The following is a 22,591-nucleotide window of genomic DNA, read 5'->3' on the forward strand; positions in this document are numbered from 1 at the left end:
AATGATAGAAAAAATAACTCCCGTAATTTCATGTAAAAATTCCGCTCGCACGGAGTAAAAATTCTACTCCGATCATACGGAGCATAATAAACTCCGAACCGGGGGGTCGCTATAGGACAAGCGTTATACTCCCACCTCGGAGTTATTTCCGTTTACAGTGTGGGCGACATAGAGTACGGGCTCTCTACTATTGTGATTAGGTGTTCTGTTTGTCAACCAAGGTGTAGCTCGTTGCCTCACATTATAGTGCGCTAGACTATCAGGCTAATAAGCACTAAACAGTGGACTATTTCAGTTGTTATTTCAGTTTTAAATACAATATTTCAGTTGTTAAATACAAGATGGTCTGGAGTGAAGCGCATTACTTTCTAAATGCCAACTTCCCAAGTAGTATAGCATCCCTGATGGCCTGATCTGATTATTTTTTCTTCGGCCTGTTGATGTTTTAGTTATGATTTTACAACACAAACCAATAGCCCGTGTTATGCTACAGCTTCCATCATGCACTTAGTTCCTGATCGTTTTTTACGCAGCGATGCAGGCTTTCCAGGTATATCAATATTACCCGAATGCGCCTTACTGCGCCTTGCGAAATTGCTACTGTTGTGCCATTACCACAAGCCCGGATCCCGAATCTGCAAGATGCAGAATCTATCCTGCGAGCGCCACAATTCTCCCTTCACAAGTCAAGATGCTGCGCCTTCGTGCGGGAGAGGCCTCGGCGAAGCAGCGTGTTTAAACGTGTTCGCGTGTGCCCGACAGCCCGGCGCCGCACCTCCCTTGCCTGGAGGTCACCGCGCGCGCGAACTTTGAACCGGGTGGCCAGCGCGGTCGCTGGTTGGACCCCTCGGACGACCGTCGTGTGCTGACTTTGTATTGGGCCGGTTGAGTGACAATGGGCCTCGGGGATTATAAAAGCAGTGACACGCCGCTCGAAAACAGGATCCGCCGACCCCACCTGGAGAGAGGGTCGCTCCCGACTGGGGTGAGATGTGTCACGCGTTTTCGCCGGACGCCGTCGTGCGAGAACAGTCGCGTTTGTGTGAGCTCTCGGCCCCAGTGCCGATCCGTTTATGTCCTGTATGATAACCTGTATATAATGTATAAAGTCCCTTTTGTTATTCTCATCGACGCCAGGCTCGGAGTCTTCGCTACCAACGCTCTGTCACGAAACGGGTGAAGAGCGCTACGGGACCACAAAGCCGTAATCGTGGTGCAGCGGTTGAAGTTCGTAACACTGGCGGCACCGGTTGGATGTCGTAACACTGGCGGCACCGGTTGGGAAATTCGTAACACTGGATGGCAGCTACGGGATTGACCGGCATCAGCTACCTCGGCGCGGTGAGTGCCTGAAGTTTACCTCAAACACCAGACTTTCTCTGACACAGGTTATAGTAGCTTAGGGAAGGATTTGGTGTTGCATTGTGATAACCTTGTGTGTTTCAAGCCTAGTAAGAGCGTTTTGAAAACCAGGGGATGCTGAGGGGGTAAACAGGGCAGTGTGTGATATACTTGCATATGTGTTACTAGTAGTGTTGTAGTAGCGTACGGCAGGTATATTCAAAAAGGGTAAACAGCAGGAGGACAGTGTGAACGATGGAGAAGTACAAGGTGAAGGAACTTCTCGAAATTTGTGAGGAGTTGGGCATTGAGTTGGGCTCAACTAAAAGAAAGAATGCGATCCTTGAGGTCATGAGGACTGGGGACGTAACGGCGGAGGAAGCCGCAGAGGCCTGGGCGGATATCAAGGAACGGCGGGAAAGGGAGGAAAGGGAGAAGGAACGTTGCGAGCAGGAAAGGAGAGAACAGCAACGTCGCGAGGAGGAAAAGGAGGAAAGGAGAGAGAGGGAGCGACGGGAGCACGAGCTTAAAATGAAAGAGTTGGAGACCCGAAATAGCTCGCCAGCGCCTAGTCTCACTTCTAATGTTCCAAGAATACGCGATCAACTTCCACCCTTTGTCGTCGGAGAGGATATGGCCAAATACCTCGTGAAATTTGAGCACGTGTGCGAACGGAATAGCATTGAGCGATCCCTCTGGGCACAGAATCTGTTAGCGTTGCTTCCTGGGGAGGCATCAGACGTAATAACTTGCTTATCGAAAGAGGCGTTTGAGAGCTACAGTGATGTGAAGGAAGCGCTACTGCGGAAGTACAAATTGTCGCCCGAAGCTTTCCGGCAGAGGTTCCGGTATGCAAAAAAGGGTAAGGAGTCGAATGTTGACTTCGCGTTCCGTCTAAAAGCCGACCTGGTGGAATGGCTGAAGGGCGAAGAGGTTTACGACGACCGCGACAAAATTGTCGAATGCATCGCGTTGGAGCAGTTCTACCGTTGCATTGATGAGGATGTCCGGCTCTGGCTGCAAGATAGGCTAAAGGAGGTTAAGCTAAACAAGGCAGCAGAGTTAGCGGAAGAGTATTACACCCGCCGCAGCTTGCACAGCAAGGCAGTGCGTGTAGAAAAAGCAGATAGGAGAGATGTGTTTTACGGGAAGCCCGACGAACGGAAGGAAATCACGCGTCGCGAGTTTCAGGACGACGAGTCCCTTCCCAAAGAAACTGTAAGGGATGGACAGAATGCATCTCAGAATGATGACGATGGTCCGAAACAGCGAAACGAAATGACGCGTTCTTTTGAAAAACGGAGACCGTTAACCTGCTACAATTGCAAAAAGCAAGGGCACATCGCTGCAAGCTGCCCAGAGAGAATTGCTTTTGCAACGATACGGGAAACTCACAAGAACATACGTCTATTGGAGCCCTATGTGCAGGAAATTAAGGTAAACGGCAAGAAGTGCCGAGCACTGCGGGACTCTGCAGCAACTATGGACGTTGTTCACCCGTCTTTCGTCTCCTCGAGTGATTTTACGGGAGAGTGCGTTAGGATACGGCAAGTGGCCGAGAAGGAGAGTGTCTGTTTACCGATCGCAACGGTTAGCATTGAAGGAGAATTTGGAAAACTTAACACCGAAGCCGCTGTGTCAGCCGCCCTCCCGGAGCAATTTTCCTACCTCTTCTCAAATAGCTCGGAGCAGTTGCTGAGGGATCACGGCAAATCATTCTTTGCCGACGTGGCGTACATGGCCCCCACGCGATCCAAAGCGCGCCCGCTGTCGAGGGAACTTGACTTAGCGTCGGGAAGCGAAAGGCGGTGCGGCACACGGACCGATCACGGTAACTTGAGGGGCGAGCAGTCACGGGAGAGGCAGAGCTCGGAGGCTGGCCTAGACGAGCGGGTCCTGGAAGTGAGTGGGAGTGACGCGTGCAGTGCTAGCCGAGATATAGACTCGACGCCGCAATTAGGCGACGCGGGCTCCGCACTCGCTCCGGTTTCCGCCAGCCGGCAGGAGCAGGCTGCAGTTGAAAGAAAAAGTCTGATTCGCGAGCAACAGGAAGATTGTTCATTAGCCGATCTGAGGAAGAGCGTCAAACGGGGAGTGGAAAAAAAGGGGGTTTCATTTGGCAAGGAACCTGGCTTATTGTACCGCCGCTACACGGATAAGCAGGGTCGCAAATATAAGCAGCTTCAGATTCCGCGAAAATATCGCCGGGAAAAATGAATGACCTCATTTGCTTCCTCAGAAGTATGTTTTCGGTCCAAAGCGATTTCAAGGGGACCATTCTATTTGTAATTATTATTGCTGATTAATAATTGTTTCTATTTTGGTGTGTTGTTGATTTGAAAACTGATTGTTTGAGCCTTGTGTGCTAGATCGTACACCTGCCTCTTGTTGCAGCGGGGGCAAAAGGGGATAGCGATTAATTAGGTTGATTTGAATTATGGCTTTGTCTGGTGTTTGACGGGAGACAGAGGGCACTTGTTCGTGTTGGGTGTTGCCTTTTGCCGGTCGATTTTGCAAGCTGCAGAACGACCAAGCGGGACCAGTGGCGAGAAGCAAGGTCTTAGGAACGACCCGAGCGGAGCTGGTCAAGGTGCCTTGGCGACGACGTGGTGAGCAGAGCTCCTGTCCTGGCGAGTCGGACCTGGGCACGTGAGGTTACCTGGCGTCCCGACACTGGACGTGAACTTGGACGAGCCTGACGAACGTGCGCGCCTGGCATCCGAGCCACGTGGAGGCAGCTCGTCTTCCCGGCGCCTTATCTGAGGGCGGGGATGCTGTTGTGCCATTACCACAAGCCCGGATCCCGAATCTGCAAGATGCAGAATCTATCCTGCGAGCGCCACAATTCTCCCTTCACAAGTCAAGATGCTGCGCCTTCGTGCGGGAGAGGCCTCGGCGAAGCAGCGTGTTTAAACGTGTTCGCGTGTGCCCGACAGCCCGGCGCCGCACCTCCCTTGCCTGGAGGTCACCGCGCGCGCGAACTTTGAACCGGGTGGCCAGCGCGGTCGCTGGTTGGACCCCTCGGACGACCGTCGTGTGCTGACTTTGTATTGGGCCGGTTGAGTGACAATGGGCCTCGGGGATTATAAAAGCAGTGACACGCCGCTCGAAAACAGGATCCGCCGACCCCACCTGGAGAGAGGGTCGCTCCCGACTGGGGTGAGATGTGTCACGCGTTTTCGCCGGACGCCGTCGTGCGAGAACAGTCGCGTTTGTGTGAGCTCTCGGCCCCAGTGCCGATCCGTTTATGTCCTGTATGATAACCTGTATATAATGTATAAAGTCCCTTTTGTTATTCTCATCGACGCCAGGCTCGGAGTCTTCGCTACCAACGCTCTGTCACGAAACGGGTGAAGAGCGCTACGGGACCACAAAGCCGTAATCGTGGTGCAGCGGTTGAAGTTCGTAACACTACGCATACAAAGCCTCATCAGTGTGCAGCGTGTCGAATGAATGCAAAGTGACATGTCGTTAGTCCCCAAATTTACGCAATCGGCTGCGCTATAGGGTGAAGAAATAATTCCAGGAGGACTGTAGAAGCTGTGAGCAGGAGCCTTAAGGGCATGGATTACCCCTGCCGATGGCGTGTATCTTCCCCTTTAAGATGCGACCTTTCCTGATCATGTGAAGTCAGGATAATGTGCCAGTAACGCGTTTTCTGCTTTTTCTTTCTTTCTTTTTTAACATTTCACAAAGCCGAGCTGGAAAGGCGATTCCTCGACTTAGAGGCATAGAAGAAGGAAGAGAAAGCAGCAAGAAGCGTTAGGCCTCGGAGGACGTTCGGTATTCAGACCCAGCAACGTACGCGACTCCTCATATATTATCCTCCTTTTATCTTCCCTTCTCCTGGTCCTCGACGCTCGTTCTTGTGCTCAGCGACTACATGGTCCGATAGAGAAATGAAAGGAGGCGGCCGCCCTCTTAAGCAACACACATATAGACACACATTGTGGACGCCGCGGCAGCGGGTAAAGGGGTGAGAGGAAGAAAAGTTCCCTCGCCCGAATGGGACGACAGGTGATCGTATCTAAGTTGAGCGGCTGTTGGCTGGCGGGAGCACGAAAGAGGACACTCTATAGCGGCGGCACGGCACGCACACTGAACACGGCGACTATGTGTATGTGAGTGTGTGTGTGCGCGTGAGCCAGCGGGCTCGATAAAGACGAGACAGCCATTTCCTATCGGGCCGCCGTTTAAATGCCTCTTTCGAAAAAGGGGGTTGGGTGCGACTATATAAGCTTCCCCTCATCGCTTTTTTTCTCTCCTCTCTCGTCCGTTGTACAGTCAAAGACGTCGTCGTCTCTTTTCGATGCCGGCGCAGCCTGCGCCTCTGTTGCCTCCATCGCCGTCGTTCATGCCAGCAACGAGAATGGACTGCTGATGTGGTTCGAACAAATTTCCTGTCCTTCGAGGCCTTTATTTCCGCACCGTTCCGACGCGCCGGGCCTGCCAAGTGCGCCCGGTGCGGCATCACACGGGATTCTTGCGTTTCGCTCTCGAGGCCCCGGCCAGAAATGGAACGAGAAAAAGCGGTAGAGACACAAGTAGAGTACAGAAGAGGTACACATCACCGGCTTGTTGCAAAGATGCAAGCGAGAGAAAGGAAGGAGCCCCGATGGCTTAGAAGCAGCCAGGGAACAGGAGAAATGGGCTTTTCGTCCAACGTGGGCAAATGCTCCCTGTCTCCCCACGAAGATAAACGCTTACAAGCCGGAGATCACATTATATTTCTCTCTTTTTTTTTTTTCTGCCTATAGCTCGCACGCCTCTATTGGAAAGTCCGCGTGCGACGGCCATTCGTGGTGGCGGCGGCGGTGGCCAGCTTTCGCGGGTATCGGCGATCCAGGAAGCGTCGTTGTCTACCACTGTCTCCTTCTCCGTCGGTCCGATCTTGTAATTCAGTGCCTGCTCTCGAAAGGTTGATGCTAAAGTGCCGCCGCAGCACACCCTTCTCAGCAGACGAGAGTGGTGGCGGAAGCGGGGCAATCGAAAAGCCTGCCCGCCTGTACCGGCGTTATCTCCGTCGGGGATGTTCGATAAGGGTCCCTCGCACCGCACAAACACGATGTCGCCTTGCTCGCGTACCACCTAATGTATTATTTCTCTCTCTCTATCTTTCTTTCTCTTCTGCTCATCCCGCCTTTTGGACTTCTCGAGCTTCTCGGCTCTGCTTCACCGTGCCTTATACCCCTGTTCGCCAGTGCCTTTCGCTCTCTTTTTCCGACAGTAGGGGGAGGCGGAGGGGGGGGGGTTGAAAACGTGGTCGCGGGAATCCCTAGCGAGCCTCAGCAGAAATACGACTCACCGTGCGTCCTCCACGCAGCAGCGCTGCAGGAAAGCGAGACGGCGGGCCATAGGCAATCTGCGGCGCCCATCGCGCGCGCGTGGCTCCTACGGGTATCCAGCACCGGCGTCGCGACCAGCCCTATTCCCTCCCCACTCGTTCGCCCGCTCAAAGCCCCGCAATTTGAGCGCATGGCCCGCGAAGCGCTCGGCCCGTCTGCCGAGAGGCCTCTTGCGATGCGGGTCATGTCCTGACCGTCTGGGCGCTGCCACGGCGTGGCGGGGAAACGGCGGCGACGACGACGACGACAACGACGATGGAGCGGGGTCTCGTCCCTTCCTTCCTTCGCGTCCTGGATCGATTCCCGTTCAGCAGCACCGTCGGACGAGATGGAAAAAGCGCTCGCTGGCACAAGCCGCCCCCATATCTTCGCCCGCCGCCGTGCCGAGAAGCCCATACTAATGCGAGTCCCCCGTGTCCGCTCTGATTTGTGCCCGCCCTGTCTCACGGAGAAGGGCGAAAAAGAAAGCCGAGCGCCTACGAAGGAAACAGGCTCGCGATGCTCCTGCCTCGCTGCACGGCCGTACAGCGCCCTGACGCGACTCCCCGCGCACTGCCACGACGAGCTTTCTTTTGCGGTTGGCTCGCCGTTGACGAGCGCCGCGCTACTGATTCTCGCTCCGAGATGCCGAGATGGAAATTCCGGGAACGTCGTCAAAGGCTTCCGTGGCAGCGAGCCTCGCAAACCGTCCTCAATAACTGCTACTTTCCTTTCGCTTGCCACTCTTACGTATGTGCGCCTCAGTAAAAGTAATTCCGAGCCATTAATCAACGACGGACAAACTCAATCTTGAAACTACGCTGTAATGAGCAAAGCCCCCCTGCGGCGCCCGCGTTTCCTGCGGGAATTTCGCTGCTACGTAATCGGGACGGCCTCGTTGTATATCTTTTCTGCGTCGTGCTTGTTTAGTGCGCCGATCATGCTTAAAGCCCCGCGTCTATGCCTCTACTGCTCTGGGTTTCTAGGTTTGCCTGCCCCGTAATGGATACGATCGCTCGCTTGTTAAAGCGGCGCCAAAGAAGAAAAAAAAAAGAAGGAAATTAATGCCAATGCTGCAGTTTATCTGTTGTTCTAAATATATCGGTCTATTCATGTCGAATCATTCTCGTTTGTGAGTGAGCGTCGATCAATGCATCACTACTCGGGATCATAAAAACCATCACGCTCTTTGAAGACCTGTCGTGGCCACTCTAATCGCCGAGCTGCATCAACACATCTGTCCAACATGCACATCGCATCGAAAGCAGAAAGACTGCGTGCTTTGCACATGCAAGAAAGTTGGAAGACACAAATGAACTGTATACATGCCGCCTCTTTATATCCACGACTACCGCACAATTTTTTTCTCTCATTTTCTTGCTATTCTTTTTTCTTCCTTTCGAAGCCGGTCTCCAGCAGTTGTCCACCTAGCAAAACCGGAGTATGTCCTCCGGAAAGACCACGATTACAATCTGTAGACAAAGCGAGAGCTCCGCGCCGTAAGGACACCTTCTTATAGCTCCGCCACTGTTCTGCCCTAACCTTCGTACATGTCCGTGATAATGTCACTCTCTTCCAAAGAACGACGACGGCGCAGAACTGAACACGAAACAGCCCGTCGCCTCTTCTTCAACTTCCCTTTTTCTGTCTCACTCACTTTAAGCTGTTCCGTGCAGCTTCGTATAAGAGCCGCCAGCCGCGTGTTAACTTGTTTGCACGCGGTGGGAACCATCATTTACGACCTCCACCGACGAGTGGACGAAGGCGATGCTGTGCAGAGCGCAGCAGCGAGCGATAGCGATCAAATTTTAAACGGAGCAGACCGAGCCACCCCGTCGCGCTGAGGCAGCCCTTTCCAAAGAGAAGGAGATGTTACGTACACGACGAAGCTCCCTTCATTTCGTCGCTGGTGAAGTGCCGTCGGGCACGGCAAGCTCTCTTTCTATGTCTCTTTTTGGCTGACATGCGGGACTGAGATGCTATGCCCGTCGTGTAGGAAATAAAATCTTGCGATATCGGACTCAAGATTCGGTGCGCTGGCGGCAACGACCAAGTGCGTTTCCCAAGAAAGCGAAAAAGAAGGTCGTGTCGAGAGTGTACAGAACATGCCCGCCTATACATGAACGGCGTGCGCGATCCGTATACAAGGCCTGCCTCCCTCTATCTGTTCACCGGCAAAGGAAGAGAAAAAGAATTGAGGACGGGCCAAGCTGAGATATTGCATATAATGCCGCGAAAGCTCGCGAGATTAAAATGGGAGTCACGACGACTTGGAAGAATCAAGTTGAGACAGGCACACGGTGCGTACCGCGTGGCCAGCAAACAAGAAACGAGTGAAGTAGTGTCGTCCCGGAGATTTCAAGAAGGAAGTCTTGTAGAAAAAAATAGCACAGAAGGCAACAACAACAAAAAAAAAGAGAGACGGAAAGGGCCAGCGGGTCCGCGGTATGGGAGGCGCATATAAGCGACGATATTGCGTCCCATACCCTCGCCTCGCGGAGACGACTCGCATCGACACTTCCCTTGTTTTACGATTTCAGCCCGGAACGTGAGCCACTTTAAAATTTACTCCGTCCCGCCGTCCACGTGCCCGTTTTCATCTGGGCTCGGAGTGAAGCAAGCAATCTGCCGAACCCCCGAGCAGCGATCGCTCCCTCTTCTTCCCCAGCGGTGTCCTGCCGTCCTTCCCCCTTCAACGCGTTCCATCTTAGTCGTTCCTGGGGAGGATTTCATTCCGAAGCTGTAGCTTGGATGCTGTCGGGCCCGCTGGCGTTCTCGTTGTTTTCGTCCTGTTGCCTTGAACTCCCAATTCATGACGCCCCATAGCACCGAAACAACATTTCATGATTTATTCTTTCTTTTTCTGTTTTCGTTTCCTGCGCGGATCTGCCTCCCAGCCCCCCTCCCCTCACCCCGCCCCTCCTTTTCCGACACCGCCGCACGCATCAATCCACTCGCGAAACGCGACGCCTCTTTGGTTCGTCTCTCCACGACCCAGCGCATTTTCGCGATCGTCGCGCAGGGAAGACCACGGGCGTGTTCATTCTCTTCTTCGTTCTCGTGCACTGCGTTGCTGCCTTCACCGAGGACAGGCATCCTCCCCCCCCCCTCCCAATCCTGTCCTCCCACTACCTCGCCCCCCCCCCCCCCCCCCCCCCGCATCCTCTCTCGTTCCGAGCCCGTCCGTTGCATTTCGGCTCCTGTGGAACTAACCCCGTGCGGCGTGTCCCCGCGGTATTGTTTGATGGCTGCGCGGACGCTACCTGCATGGAGAGCAGCTTGACTCGCGCGGTCCATTCCAATTCCGACACCGCGATCGTCCCTTCGTCTTCTATGTCCTCTTGGCAGCATCTCCCGTTTCTTTTCTCTGTTTTCTTTTTCTTTCTGCGTCCGTCTTCTGCCGCTTTCGTTGCACTTGCAAAAAACGTTCTTCTGGCTTCGTTATTCTTACTTTCTCCTACGAAGATTCACCAGCGGGCTTTTCTCGTCATGTTTTTGTTCCTCTCTCGGCCTGCCCCTGACGCGCCGCTTGTTTTCTTTCCATTCTGGACACCCCCGCTCGCCGGCGCGAGGCTGTGGCCCTGCACAGCTGCTCCTTTCCTTTTCTGTGCCCCGTGCGTGCCATCATCGCGTAACAACGCAAAAACAGCGCTGTCCATCGAGCAAGCCGGATACGTTCACAGTATACGCACAAATACACGCGCACATATATACAAAGGTCTACGCGGCACCTCCACAGCGTATTCTACACAGGATCGAGCTCTATATAGCAGAAGCTCGCAAGCTCGCCACGGTCGCTCGCGCGCAATGCTGCGTAGGCCGAAATGTCCTCCTCATGTCCTTCTCGGCATTCCTCCTTTTTTTATTTTTTTTTATTAGACGCCGAGCTCGTTCGGATTTAAGTTCCGCTCCGTCTAGCTCCGTCTAGCTCCGTCCCTTCTCCTTCGCTCGTCTGCCCAGCGACCCTACACTATTCGGCGTAAGGCGGGAGCGCCGGACTTGCCGTGCGAAGCTGCTTCTTTACTGCTGGCGTCGAGCGTCGTGTTTTCCTTCGCTCTCGTCGTTCTTCGCAGCGCAGCGCTCGCTTCCCCCGCTAGCTTGCCTGACTGGAATACTCGCGACGACACATTTGCTTCGCGTGCGCGTCGTCCAGCGTCGCGCCTCTCTCTCTCTCTCTCTCTCTCCGAGTGTCCCCCGCTGTCGAACGCCATGCTGATGCCGCCGCTGCAATCGAGGTCCTTTTCGCCAACGCCGCCGGCATTTCGAATTGCGACTGCAGGCACGCATACGGCGCTCTGAAGGAAAAGGCCGAACGGTGACGCTGCACACTTCTGCCATACTTGCCCGACTCGACCACGACGGGCGGTAGCGCATAAATGCGCGGATGACGCGCACGCGAGCTACTCGTTACCGGCATGTGGGCTCGTTTCCGAGACGTCCATTACTCTTTCGCAGCTTATCGTTCTCCCGTCTCTCGCGCTTTGTCCTGCTTGCCTCCTCATCGTGTGACGGGGAGAGCGCTGTCCTTCCTGACCGCCGAGTGCATTTGATCACGACACCCGACTTCTTTTCCTCGGCGGGGTGCACGCGCGGCGTCTCGAAATGCGCCGAGCTGTTGCGGCAAATGACGGGTCATCGGGTGTGTACGAAGTCCTTACGGCCATCTCCGTATCAGGCGTAAGGGGGTCGCTGGTGATCGTCAATAGCGCTGCGGAAAACCTTTGGTAAAACGTCGTTTATTTTTTATTTCACCCACTTTGAATTAACTCTTGGTGCGCTCGTAACTGGGTATTCGAGTCCCGCACAGATCACAGGCGGTAATCGGTGGGTGTGCTGAGCTGGCTGTGTTGCGTGCTTGCGCCGAGTACTGAACATTACAATCTGCATGAACAGCGTGAAATTTGGCAGTTAAGCACGCGTCAATCTTGACTGACATGTGCTCATCAATGTGAGAAAAAAATCTGCGAACGAGGTAGTTGGCCATTTTCTCGAACTTTCTTAAAAGTTTTCGCCGGTATATATAGAAGTCGGCTTGCGAGCTCACAGCGGAAGGAGGAACACCATGACCTCTGAATAGAAGCAATATAATACGGGTGAAAATCGAGTGAAACAGTGTACTTTGAGATGGCGACTGGTGGTAGGACATGAATTAGCAAAGGCCCAGAGATAGCTGTACGATGAAATAACATACGCGTTCTGTACAATGAAATAACAACGGAAGAATACCAACTTAGGTTAAACAGGGACTTTAATAAGGTAGTTGAGTGGTGTAGACAATGGCAAATGAGCATTAATTTCGAAAAGACAGTATATATGCGGATAACAATAAAAAAGAAGCCACTGGTATATCGCTATGGCACAGGAAACGCTTTTTTGGCAGAGGTAACACAATATAAGTACCTTGGCTTGTACATAACAAAGGATCTTTCCTGGTCAAAGCACCTTGACACAGTAATAGCAAATTGTCGCCGCAAGTTGTTTTTTCTAAGACGCGTATTAAAATCTTCCACACCAACAGTACGTCTATTGGCATACAAAACACTAGTCCGCCCCGTTTTAGAATATGCTATAGTTATATGGGACCCGTACACTAAAAGCGATATTGGAAAGCTAGAAAGCTTACAGAAAAAAGCAGTTCGATTCATTTACAATACATATGGGCGTAGTTCTATTACTAACCTTTTATCTCGGAGCGGCTTGCCTTCTATAAGTGACAGAAATCGTGCATGTCGTTTAAAGTTCTTTTTCCAAATAATAAATGGTCACTACAACATCGACACGTCTCGCATTATCACATATGCAACACGTTACGCTACCAGACAGCGACACTCACTAGCTGTAACACCATTTACAACACGTGTCAACTGCTTCAAGTATTCCTTTTTTCCGAGAACTATAGTAGATTGGAATAAGCTGGCCGATAAAACTGTAACACAAGACTCATTATCACTTTTTGAAACATATCTTTAACTTTTTTTTGTGCACTTGCTGAGATTGTCAGTGATAGCACTGTTTTACTGTATGATTGGGAAAGATCACCGATGTAACCTTGAAGCGCTTGTTTTTTGCGCCTGTGTTTTTTTTTTGCGCCTGTGTTTTTTTGCGCCTGTGTTTTTTTGCGCCTGTGTTTTTTTGCGCCTGTGTTTTCTGCGCCTGTTTTCTGCGCTTGTGTGAAACGCTTGTGTGAAGCGCTGGTTTGAGGCATTTTTGAGTGCAATTCCCCATTGTTGTATTTATATTGTTTCGTGAACTTATTCGTGTACCACGCTGCTAAGATCTTGTTTAAGATCGCAGTATTTATAAATAAATAAATAAATAAATAAATAGCACATAACAATTATTCGTCCGCTCCAATGGCATAGCTCTACTCATCTTTTCGCTCCTTTCCGTTTGCACCTTTGGTGGGAATTCTCGCATCCCCTTTGCTCGCGTATCAGTGACAGCGTAACCATATTAACCCCAAAACGTAAATGGCCAGCGAGTGAAGTCTCGACAGCCGCGCAAGGCATGTGTGCCCTTCAGAATTGAACCCCACGAGGCAGCGCCGTTAGCTCATCAGCACAGACAGTCAATAATTCGATGTCTCGTTGATGTTTCCTTTCTCGTTTATTTCCTTTTTTATTTATTTTATTTTTGTTATGATTACTTCAGTACCATACGAGTGCACCAACGCACGACGGTCACGCTTCCGACGTCAGCGCACAGCCAGTCGTTCAGCCATCAGCGGCAGGCGAAGAAGATTGCCTCGGAAACACCACACACGCGCTCCCTCTAGGATCGAAATAAGGAAGAAGGGGAGAGTGCCAGGAACATGCGCTGAAAGGGAGCTCAGTGGATGGGGGAAAGGAGATGGGGAGGAGGCCTAATGCAGGCGGTGCCCCGGCAAGCAGATTGGCGGCACGAACGCGCCGGATGATGCTCTTAGGTGTACCGACTCCGTCAACCCCAACTATCTTCGCAGCCCATTATCGGGGCAGGCCTGGTCGATTACAGCGGCGGGCCTTTTCTGCGAAGAAAGGCTGCCCGACGGGAAAATGCACGCGGCCCGAGAGAGCTAGCTGCCTGCGGGCGGATCGTGTTAGCCGACGGTGGAGCATCCGCGCCGCAGAGTGTATATAAGTCCATGCTTCTGCGGGCTCTCGCGTGACTCATTCGCGGTGAGCGCATTAAATGGAAGCGCACAGCGAGAGGCGGCATTAGGGAAGCCTGAGCATGGCCCGCGCTTCTCGCGGCGTGTATAACGCGAGCCGTTTTGCGGCGCAGCGGCTGCTGCCGCCGCCATGAGGGAAGTGGGAATTGCGCGTCGTCACAGCAGCGAAGGGAGAGAAGGGGGGAAAGAGCCGCTATTAGTTGCGCCCCCGAGAGGAAATTGAGTGGATCCCGCCGGCACGGGGCAGTGCGAAGCGCGCTAAGTGGGACGCCAGCTGACGGCGGTGTTTGGGGCCCCCGTGGTATTACGACAGCGAAACCGGAGGCGACGACGGCGACGCTGGCAGGCGGGGCGCTGAGCCTCTGTTGGGCTGTGGGGATCGGTATATGCCGGGGGCTGCGGTCCGCCCGCCTTTTCTTCACCCGTGCCATTACGGTCGCCTCCACCCACCGTTCGGTTCGTGTCATGGCGGCCCGTCACGAACGGCTGTCGGCATGAACGCATTCACACAATGCCGCCATAGATCAGGAATTTACGCCGCGTACACGTAAACTAACATTCATATATGAGGTGGACGTTACGAAGCTCTTTGTGAGTTAGTACGCTGAACCGAGGTGTTAGCGCAATTTCAGGTGGATAGCAGAGCCCGTATTCACAAAGACGTCCACGCGCTAGTAAAGTTCGAAAGAACAAAAGCCGTCCAATGGTGACAGCGAACATATGATAAGCGAACACCATCGGCCAATACGAAAAAGTTCTTACGAACTAAAGACATTGTGAATTCAGCCCTACATTATCTTTCTTGTTGTAGCAGCCATATCCTGTAGCGGCGCTGCTCGCTGACGAGGTCGTGCCCACTCTACTCCAGTTGTACTGTCCCAATTGTTTCAATGGAGTTTAGCTTTTCTATATTAATCGTCATTATCGTCATTTCATTCCTTTGCTGGCGTTCACCACTTCTTGTCTCCTTAATACCAAACGATGAGTAGCTGGTTAGAGCACAATGGTTCAGGCCGACCTCTCAGCATTTACCTTATAATAAATCACTCGCTCTCTTTGTCTCCCTTGAGTAAACTGTGGGTTTCCGCTAGGTAGTAAAGCCCGGTAACAAATTAACATTGCTACTGAAAGCCAAAGGCGCTAAAAGCGACACAAACAGCGCAGACTTTCAACTACTGTATCCTGCCCTGAATGACGAGATATAAATTTTCACTACAACAAATAAAAAGAAAAGTCGGAAGAAAAGCGACGATAAGCAAGGACAATACAGGTATAAGACTCAAGAACAGAATAATCCAAGAAATACTATGACACCATTACCCCGTAGTAATATTTGCGCATCATTTAGCCCCTTATATTTACTGTGTCATGATTTACGCGGAGTGAATAAACGGAAGACGAAGACGACGATATTTGAAGAAGAGTGGCGACAGCGCATCGGCGTGAGCCGCACGTGCCCAACTAGGGGAGAAGAAAAAGAAGCACGTGGAAAGGTGCGCGAGATGGTTCTTGGGAGAGAGCGAGCGTGGCTGACGTGGCGGGACCGCGGAGGTGGTGTCCAGAGACGGGGAGTAGCGGCCGGCCGAGTTCCTGGCCAGAGGTCGCTGCGGGCTGGGCACACGCGCATCATCAAGCTCGTTCCCGTAGCCTGCGGTCGGCGAACGTCGTAAGGCTGTCCAACCCGGGCACAGCCAGCGTCTCTGTCACCATGCCCAAGCTCCGGGCCCATGCTCCGGTTGGCAAACGCCGAAAGGGCGTTCGGCCGTTGCCTCCTCCACATCCAAGCGCGACGCGCTACAGCGCCGCCTATTGTCAGCATCGTGAGGCTTATAGCGCGTGAAAAAGACAAGGACGAAAGTGACACGTGACACACTAACTCTCACTTTCGTCCTTGTCTTTTTCACACGCTATAAGCCTCACGATGTCTTACCAACAAGCCCAAATCACTGCTTTACAGTATTGTCAGCACCAGCGTCAAACATCGCTGCCAGCATCTCCCCAAGTCCCACGTATGCTCACCATCTGTACCATGACTCGGTGACAGTTTTTCGTTACCCGATAAAGTGATATTTAACATTGGTATTAACGCTTAGTTTGTTTTCTGTATCTTGTATTCAACTGTCCTGGAAACATAATTTTTGTGTTGGCTTTGCGTCTGTACAAACGGTCTCGACATTTACATTGGTTATTCATTGTCTTCTTTAGGAACAATTCAAACACGAACTGCATAGCTTCGTGACAACTGCGCTTCCAGCATGGAATTCTACCACAATTCTTTAGTGATGTTTTCGCGAATCAAGTCCTGGTCGCGGACTTCAGCATTGAGTGGGAATAAACGAGGTAGAGAAGTAGTTCGAAATCTGACATGAGAACCCCTGCTTTAACAATGATGACTTGTAATCTGGGTTGTCAGGTCTTTCATATATACCGCAATAGAAGTTATTTATCAATTAGGCGAGGACAGCTGCGCGTGAATATGTCTCGTGGTGGCTCGGAATGTTTCGCAACTTCAAACCTTACAATTCTGCCAAGCATTCGCACTAAAGCGGTTGCAACACCGGTTGTCGCAGCCACTACATACAACCGGCACTTGTGTATACAACGCACAAATAATTAAGGGCGAGCGAAAGGCCGACACCTGGTACGGCAAGAGAAAGTCGAGTCTGGAAGTGGAAACGCCGCGGCCTACAAAGGACGCTGACGCTGTCGCAGAAAGCGAACAGATTTCTTTTTTTTACGGGCGAGTAAAAAGACAACACCTGTGTACTGCAGCACATAACGAAGCTTGAGAAGTAAATACGAGGCGTACAAGTGTTTGGTCCTTTTTCCGATTACATCTGCAAGGCTGTAGTCACCGCACAGCTGTTTTGACGGCCCCAACACTGCCAAAATAAGATGGGAGGGGGAGGAACTGTCGCTTCAAGGCTCTAAATCGGTGCGACACGCGAAATCATCTCTTGCGAACGAGCGGAAGAAGGTCGCTGTATGCGCCTAACAATGCGCGGCCGGGCGTCCCGTCAAGAAAACGCTCGAGGCATTTCGGCCACGCGTAACCACTTGCGACAGGGGCTGCCGTCTCTGCGTTGGCTCGGAGGCAGTGTGCCCACTTTTCGCTTTGATTGCATTTGAAAGAGGAAAATTTAAGAAATCAACGAAACAAGAAAGTATTTCCTTTCGTGAGTATTCGGGCAGTCTTTCTCCTTTCTTTTGTTCGATATCGGGCAGCACGAATGCTGACAGGCCGGAGTGTCCGCAAGATTTCCTTTTATCTGTCGGTCGGTCGGGACAGCAAAATGGTGAAGATGCCTAGGAGAGGAGAGAAGCGGAGCACTAGAACGACACGCACGTACCCACGGTCGTGGCGTATGCGCATGCGAACCGTGGCGGGGGCTGTCACAAACGCTTCGGGAACGTGCCGACGCGGGAGGCTAATTCAACTTCCACAAGAGGGAACACAACGTGTCTCAGAGGCCGTGGCGTCTTGCCGAGGTTCCAGAAAGAACAAGAAGAGGAGGAAAGGAAGCGGTAAAAGGACTCCCGCAACGCATTCACGGCTCGGCAGTCGTTACGGTCCCTGGGCAAGGCCGGGACATGTCCCGCTGCTAGTGGAAGAGACGTCCGGAAGCCTTGCCATGCAGAGCGGCCGCCATTAGACAATAACATAACAAGAAGACGAAGACGCCGACGAAAGCTTGGCGGCTGACCGGAGCTGCCGCTCACCCCCGCTTTCCGACGGTCTGTGGCAGTGCCGGACTTTTCTACTGACAACAACCACTGCACGCATCCCTGACAGAGAGAGAGAGAGAAGACGTAGGGGGGAGGGGGTGTGACGATAAAACTGCACCAGGATTCTCAAAGAGCAAGAGCCCTTGCAGAGCGGGAGGGGGGCACTCTCCGCCCCACTACAGCGGCTCTCGCAGAACGGTCCAGCGAACGGCCCTCGGATACAGCGACTGCGCCGCTCTTTCAAACAAGCGAGCAGCGGTGATTTTCAGCCATTCACGCTGCACGCTCGCTTGTTGACGCTGAGGGGAAGAGAGGAACCGAAAAGGAATCATTGCCTTCCGCTTCCAGATTCTGTCTTCCTTTGCCTCTTTTTTTCCCCTTTCCCCGTATATCCCTCTAGCGCCGCTTCCGCCAGCAGCTACCACTGCTGCGCACGGGCAAGGAACGAACAGCGGGCGCGGCTGTCAGAAAATATTGCCTGCAAGACGAATGCGAGCCCGAATTCGACTGACACCGCACGGGCCGAAATGTTGTCTCGCGTTTTGGGGAAGAAAAGCCGACGGGAAGTGGAGGCGGCCCTTGAGAAAGTTCGCGCTGTATTTTTGCAGCTCTTATTCTTGCAGTCCGATTCTTCTGTACACGCCGCGCCACTCGGAGCACCGCCTTCGTTCGAAATATGATGAGAGCGGCGCCTGTGTCTCTCCAATGTCCGGTAACGACCAAGCGGACATCGCGAGGCGGACAATGCATGCGGAAGTCGGTTTTCCCTCTTTTTTCCCTCGTACTCGTCTTCGGCACGCCGTGTCTCTCCGAATTCTTTTTTTTCTTTTACGGTTGTCGGTTCTTTTAGTTATTCCTTCATCCTTCTCTCTTATTATAGGCTTGTACGCGATTATTTTCCCCCACCTTTTCAGAGTTCGTTTCATGGGAGAATGAAAGGGTATTCGAGGGCTTCGTGCGGCCTATAGAACGGGTGCGAGAACGAGTATGGGGCAGTGGATGCTGTTATAGGCGGACCGTGTCCTGTCTGCGGGGCCCGGACGCGCGCGATCAATGAGCAGAAACAGAAAAGGATATAGAAAAAAAAAGAGCTATGAACAAGCTGAATGCAGCGGGCGAGGCGGAAATTTCGCTGCCGCTAGACAGGAAATGAGATTTGTGCGTCCCTCAGGCGCTCCAGCGAACTGCCTCCCCCTTCAGCAGTAGACCAAGCGTTTCCACCCCCAATACTCCATCCTGCCTTCCGACCCAAGCATCCCTACCCCCCCCCCCCCTTCGTCCAAGCGTCCAGTTCCAGTTTCCTCATCGTAGCAGGCGAAGAAAAAAAAAAGAGGAAGGCGAAAGAGGATGCTGTAGTGACCACCCTTGATGGAAAAAAATACAGGATGATTTGGAGGAGTTTGCAGCGCCGCTTCAAAGACTGATTGCGTCAGAACGCTGCAAGTACGTGTCTCATATTTTGTTCTTCTCGGAACATGTAGGAAAAATATATATATAAACCGTAATCGGCAATCAAACTCTGATTTCGCGTTCTGGCTTTTCATTTCTCCTTCGTCACCGGATTGGGGTCTTCAGCGCCCCCCTCTTTGCCAACGGTAAGGCACGGGAGACGCCCTCTGGCGGGATGACGAGAAAGGAAATGGAAAAGGCCCCGTGACAAGGCACCTTGTCCCGTAAAAGGGCCGTGTGCGGCTGGCTGCGTTGAAGCCAATGGTTTGCTTCTTACACCGGACGTCTTTGAGGCCTCGGGGGCATGTCCGTCTGCCAAGCTGATTGCAGCCACGGCGATGCGGCAGAAGGGGACGGTCTAACCATCTCATATTGCTTCGGGAAGACCATGGGACAGTCATTCGGCGGTATGAGCTCCTACGACGAATAGCGAGGTGTCACGAAAAGTTATTAATACCCGTTGAGGGCGGCATTTCTATGCCACATGCGCGTCCCTTGATGTGAAGCTCAATCTGCGGTAGAAAGGAGAGACCAGTGTGTGAGCTGACTAGATTGAAAACACCCTCACGTTGTGCCAGATTATTTGCACTGAGGTATTATACATATTGCTTCATTGGAGAGATACGCGTCCAACTATGCATGAATAACTTTTGAACCAATATGTTCTAGTATTTGTTGGCTTCCTGGGTTTTGCTCTCTATAACTCCAATCTCAATTACCAGGCAATCGCCCCTACATTCGAAGGCCGAGCAACAAATGAAATGGACCGAACATATTCTTAGGCCTCAAATTACGTATGACCATAAGCCAAGACAATTTGACTTCTTAATGACAAACTACATTCATCCAAATAATGTAAGCGACAAAAGCCGTTATGCCTGAAGGTAAGGCTTAGATGTATATCCAGTTGTCATCCGCCTATTTCATCCACGTGGCACCTCCGAGTCACCCACGTTGTAGTCGCGCCTGTACACCGCAACCTCCCCTCTCCCCGCTTGCGTTCGTAGCTTATACTGCGTTCCGCAGAGCTGGCTTCTCCATGTCAAGAGACTTTATGCGGGGAAGCTTCCATTTATGGGGGTAAGATTACGAATAGTACCAATGTTCGCGCGTGTACGCACGTGCGCACATGTAGTCGTGGGACAAAAAGTAATTGTAGGACAAAAGGGCGCGGTGGTCAAAGCGTGCACACGCGAAACTGCCGCACCGTTATAATCTCGAACGTTTTAGACGCAGGCTAAATCACTGAGATATGCCAGTATTCTAAATCTGTGACTTTCTTTGCCACTTCCGCCCGCATTGCGCCCGGGTTTCTTTATTCCACGAGACGCTAGTGCCCCATTGATGGCTCCAATTAAAAAAAAAAAGATGGGCCTCCGAATGCAATCGTTCAAACTTCTTTATCTACAAGCAAGAGATTTGTCGTCGTCGTCGTCATCATCATCATCATCATTTATATTATTATTATTATTATTATTATTATTATTATTATTATTATTATTATTATTATTATTATTATTATTATTATTATTATTACAGCAAATCTGTTAAGGGCTGCTTTTCCCACTATTGTATCCGCATGTAGAAAAAAATATCGAAGACAGTGCAGTGCCGGACCGACCCGCTGCGGAAGTGAAGCAGGCGTTAAACACTCCGCATACGTGATCCGACCCCAAAAATACCGCAATGCCTGGCCGACCCGCGGCGGAGGTGAAGCAGGCGTTAACGTGTCAAATCTCATTCTAGCAGAGACTAAGAGGCAAAATTAGAATTGGGTACTTTGCGTAAGCTTCAGAATAGGCAAAAGGGCTGCCAAATAACGGGAAGCGTGCGAAGCGTAATCTACGACGGCAGTGAATTGAATTGGAAAATAATATTCGTCCTACAGGCAAACGGTGATGTCGGTGATGACGATGAGGTTGTGTTCAAAAGACGAGGCTCACCTGCGCCGAAAAGCATGGCGCGGTTTCTGCGGGCCGTAGCCCACGCTTCTCTCCACAGGACTGCGGACAGGTGACTCAAATTACCTGCGAAGAAAGAAATAGAATATAATAAAGAATATAATAAGAAATGTCGTGGAAGAAGGCGTGCTCGTGTATATCCAAGACAATCTTTGCGTCTGAAAGAATACGTGGTGTCCAAAACCCGACGTCTATGACGTGTTTCCCGCTAACGCTCCCGCCGCATTCAACCAACAAAAGCACAGCATTAAAGATCCGCACTTTAAGTCCAGTAGGCGCCACTCTATGGGGCGTGAATTTGGGAAGCAGTTACGCGAAATAAATAAATAAATAAATAAATAAATAAATAAATAAATAAATAAATAAATAAATACTATATCCTCCTCGGTACCGAAGAAAGCTCTGGAACATAATCGCCTTTCAAATCGATTCCTATAGGTGGTGTCGAATATATAGCGTTTATGACGTGTTTTCGGCTTCCAAATAGCTTCCGGTGCATGCAGTTAGCACAAGTACATCCCTCGAGATCCGCTTCTGTTACTCAGAGAGAGTCGCTACTAGTGTTCGCATTAGGACATCACCTACTACTTACTGGTTAGTTCCGAACGGGAAAATTCCAGCTTTTGTTTGGTTACGTGCTGACGTAGAAAAGTAACGTAGAAAAAGTAACCATCTTCATATTTCTTCTAGCATAGAAACCCGCTTTCCTGTGTTTAAACACAGAGGCGGAGACATAACATCATGTAGGACGTTGGTATGCCGATTGGTACTTTCTGGATTTGCGTGTTAACTCTCAGTATTAGAAATGAGAAACTCAGTATTGGAGAAGTATGGGAGAGAGGCCTTTGCCCTGCAGTGGGCGTAACCAGGCTGATTATTATTATTATTATTATTATTATTATTATTATTATTATTATTATTATTATTATTATTATTATTATTATTATTGGAAATGCACTTAATGGGTGCTTTTGGCCGTCTGTGACCACACAACAATGAAGATAAATTGGTGGATAAAGTGGATAAACACCTTAAATAGACGTTTACGTTAGGGTAGGAAACAGTGACATTCAAGTGCACGGTGATTGGAAAAATGGCAGAAACAAGACAGAATTATCCGCACCGATAAATCGCAGCCCTGAAAAACACTTGCCGGTTCCATAGGACAGATCAAGACAAATCGAAAAAGAAAAGGAAAGAAAGAAACATAACTCCCATATTCTGGCAAGGCAGGATAAAAAGATCATCATTGCATAAACAACACAAGCTTCCAGCTATATTTTCCCTTTTTTCTTCTCTCTCTCTCTCTCTCTTTGTCAGAAACTTTATGTGGAAAAAAATACAACGCTCTCAAATGATGACGTAAAACTAACTACCACTCAGTCCATAACAATTAACTTGAAAGTAGCTTCGAACTTTACAGTCTATCTTATCTCATTTCTACGTATAGTTCCCTCTGGCTGCAAATCTTAAGCCGACTCAACTCTGCACGACGTCTATAACAAATTGACTCATTTCAATGCGCATTACGGAACGCCGGCTCTCTGTTGTGAAGTACACTCCGGGGCGCTAGCGCCGTATTCGGCACCAGTGCAAACTGCAGAAGCCTCTCGTAACGATTTAATGAGGTAAAAGCCTAA

General features: G+C 51.1%; 1 protein-coding gene across 2 annotated transcripts in view; it reads right to left on the reverse strand.

Moving 5' to 3' along the window:
* LOC135898767 (uncharacterized) overlaps positions 1–22,591 on the reverse strand; it is a 168,996-nt gene that overhangs the window by 35,200 nt on the left and 111,205 nt on the right. For both annotated transcript variants that reach the window (XM_065427907.1, XM_065427908.2), the window contains one exon: positions 20,934–21,017. In XM_065427907.1, coding sequence (XP_065283979.1) covers positions 20,934–20,949 — 16 coding nt within the window. In that variant the 5' untranslated portion in view covers positions 20,950–21,017. The remainder of the gene's footprint in view (positions 1–20,933; positions 21,018–22,591) is intronic.

This window comes from Dermacentor albipictus, chromosome 3, assembly GCF_038994185.2.
Source record: "Dermacentor albipictus isolate Rhodes 1998 colony chromosome 3, USDA_Dalb.pri_finalv2, whole genome shotgun sequence".
Taxonomy (NCBI): Eukaryota; Metazoa; Arthropoda; class Arachnida; order Ixodida; family Ixodidae; genus Dermacentor; species Dermacentor albipictus.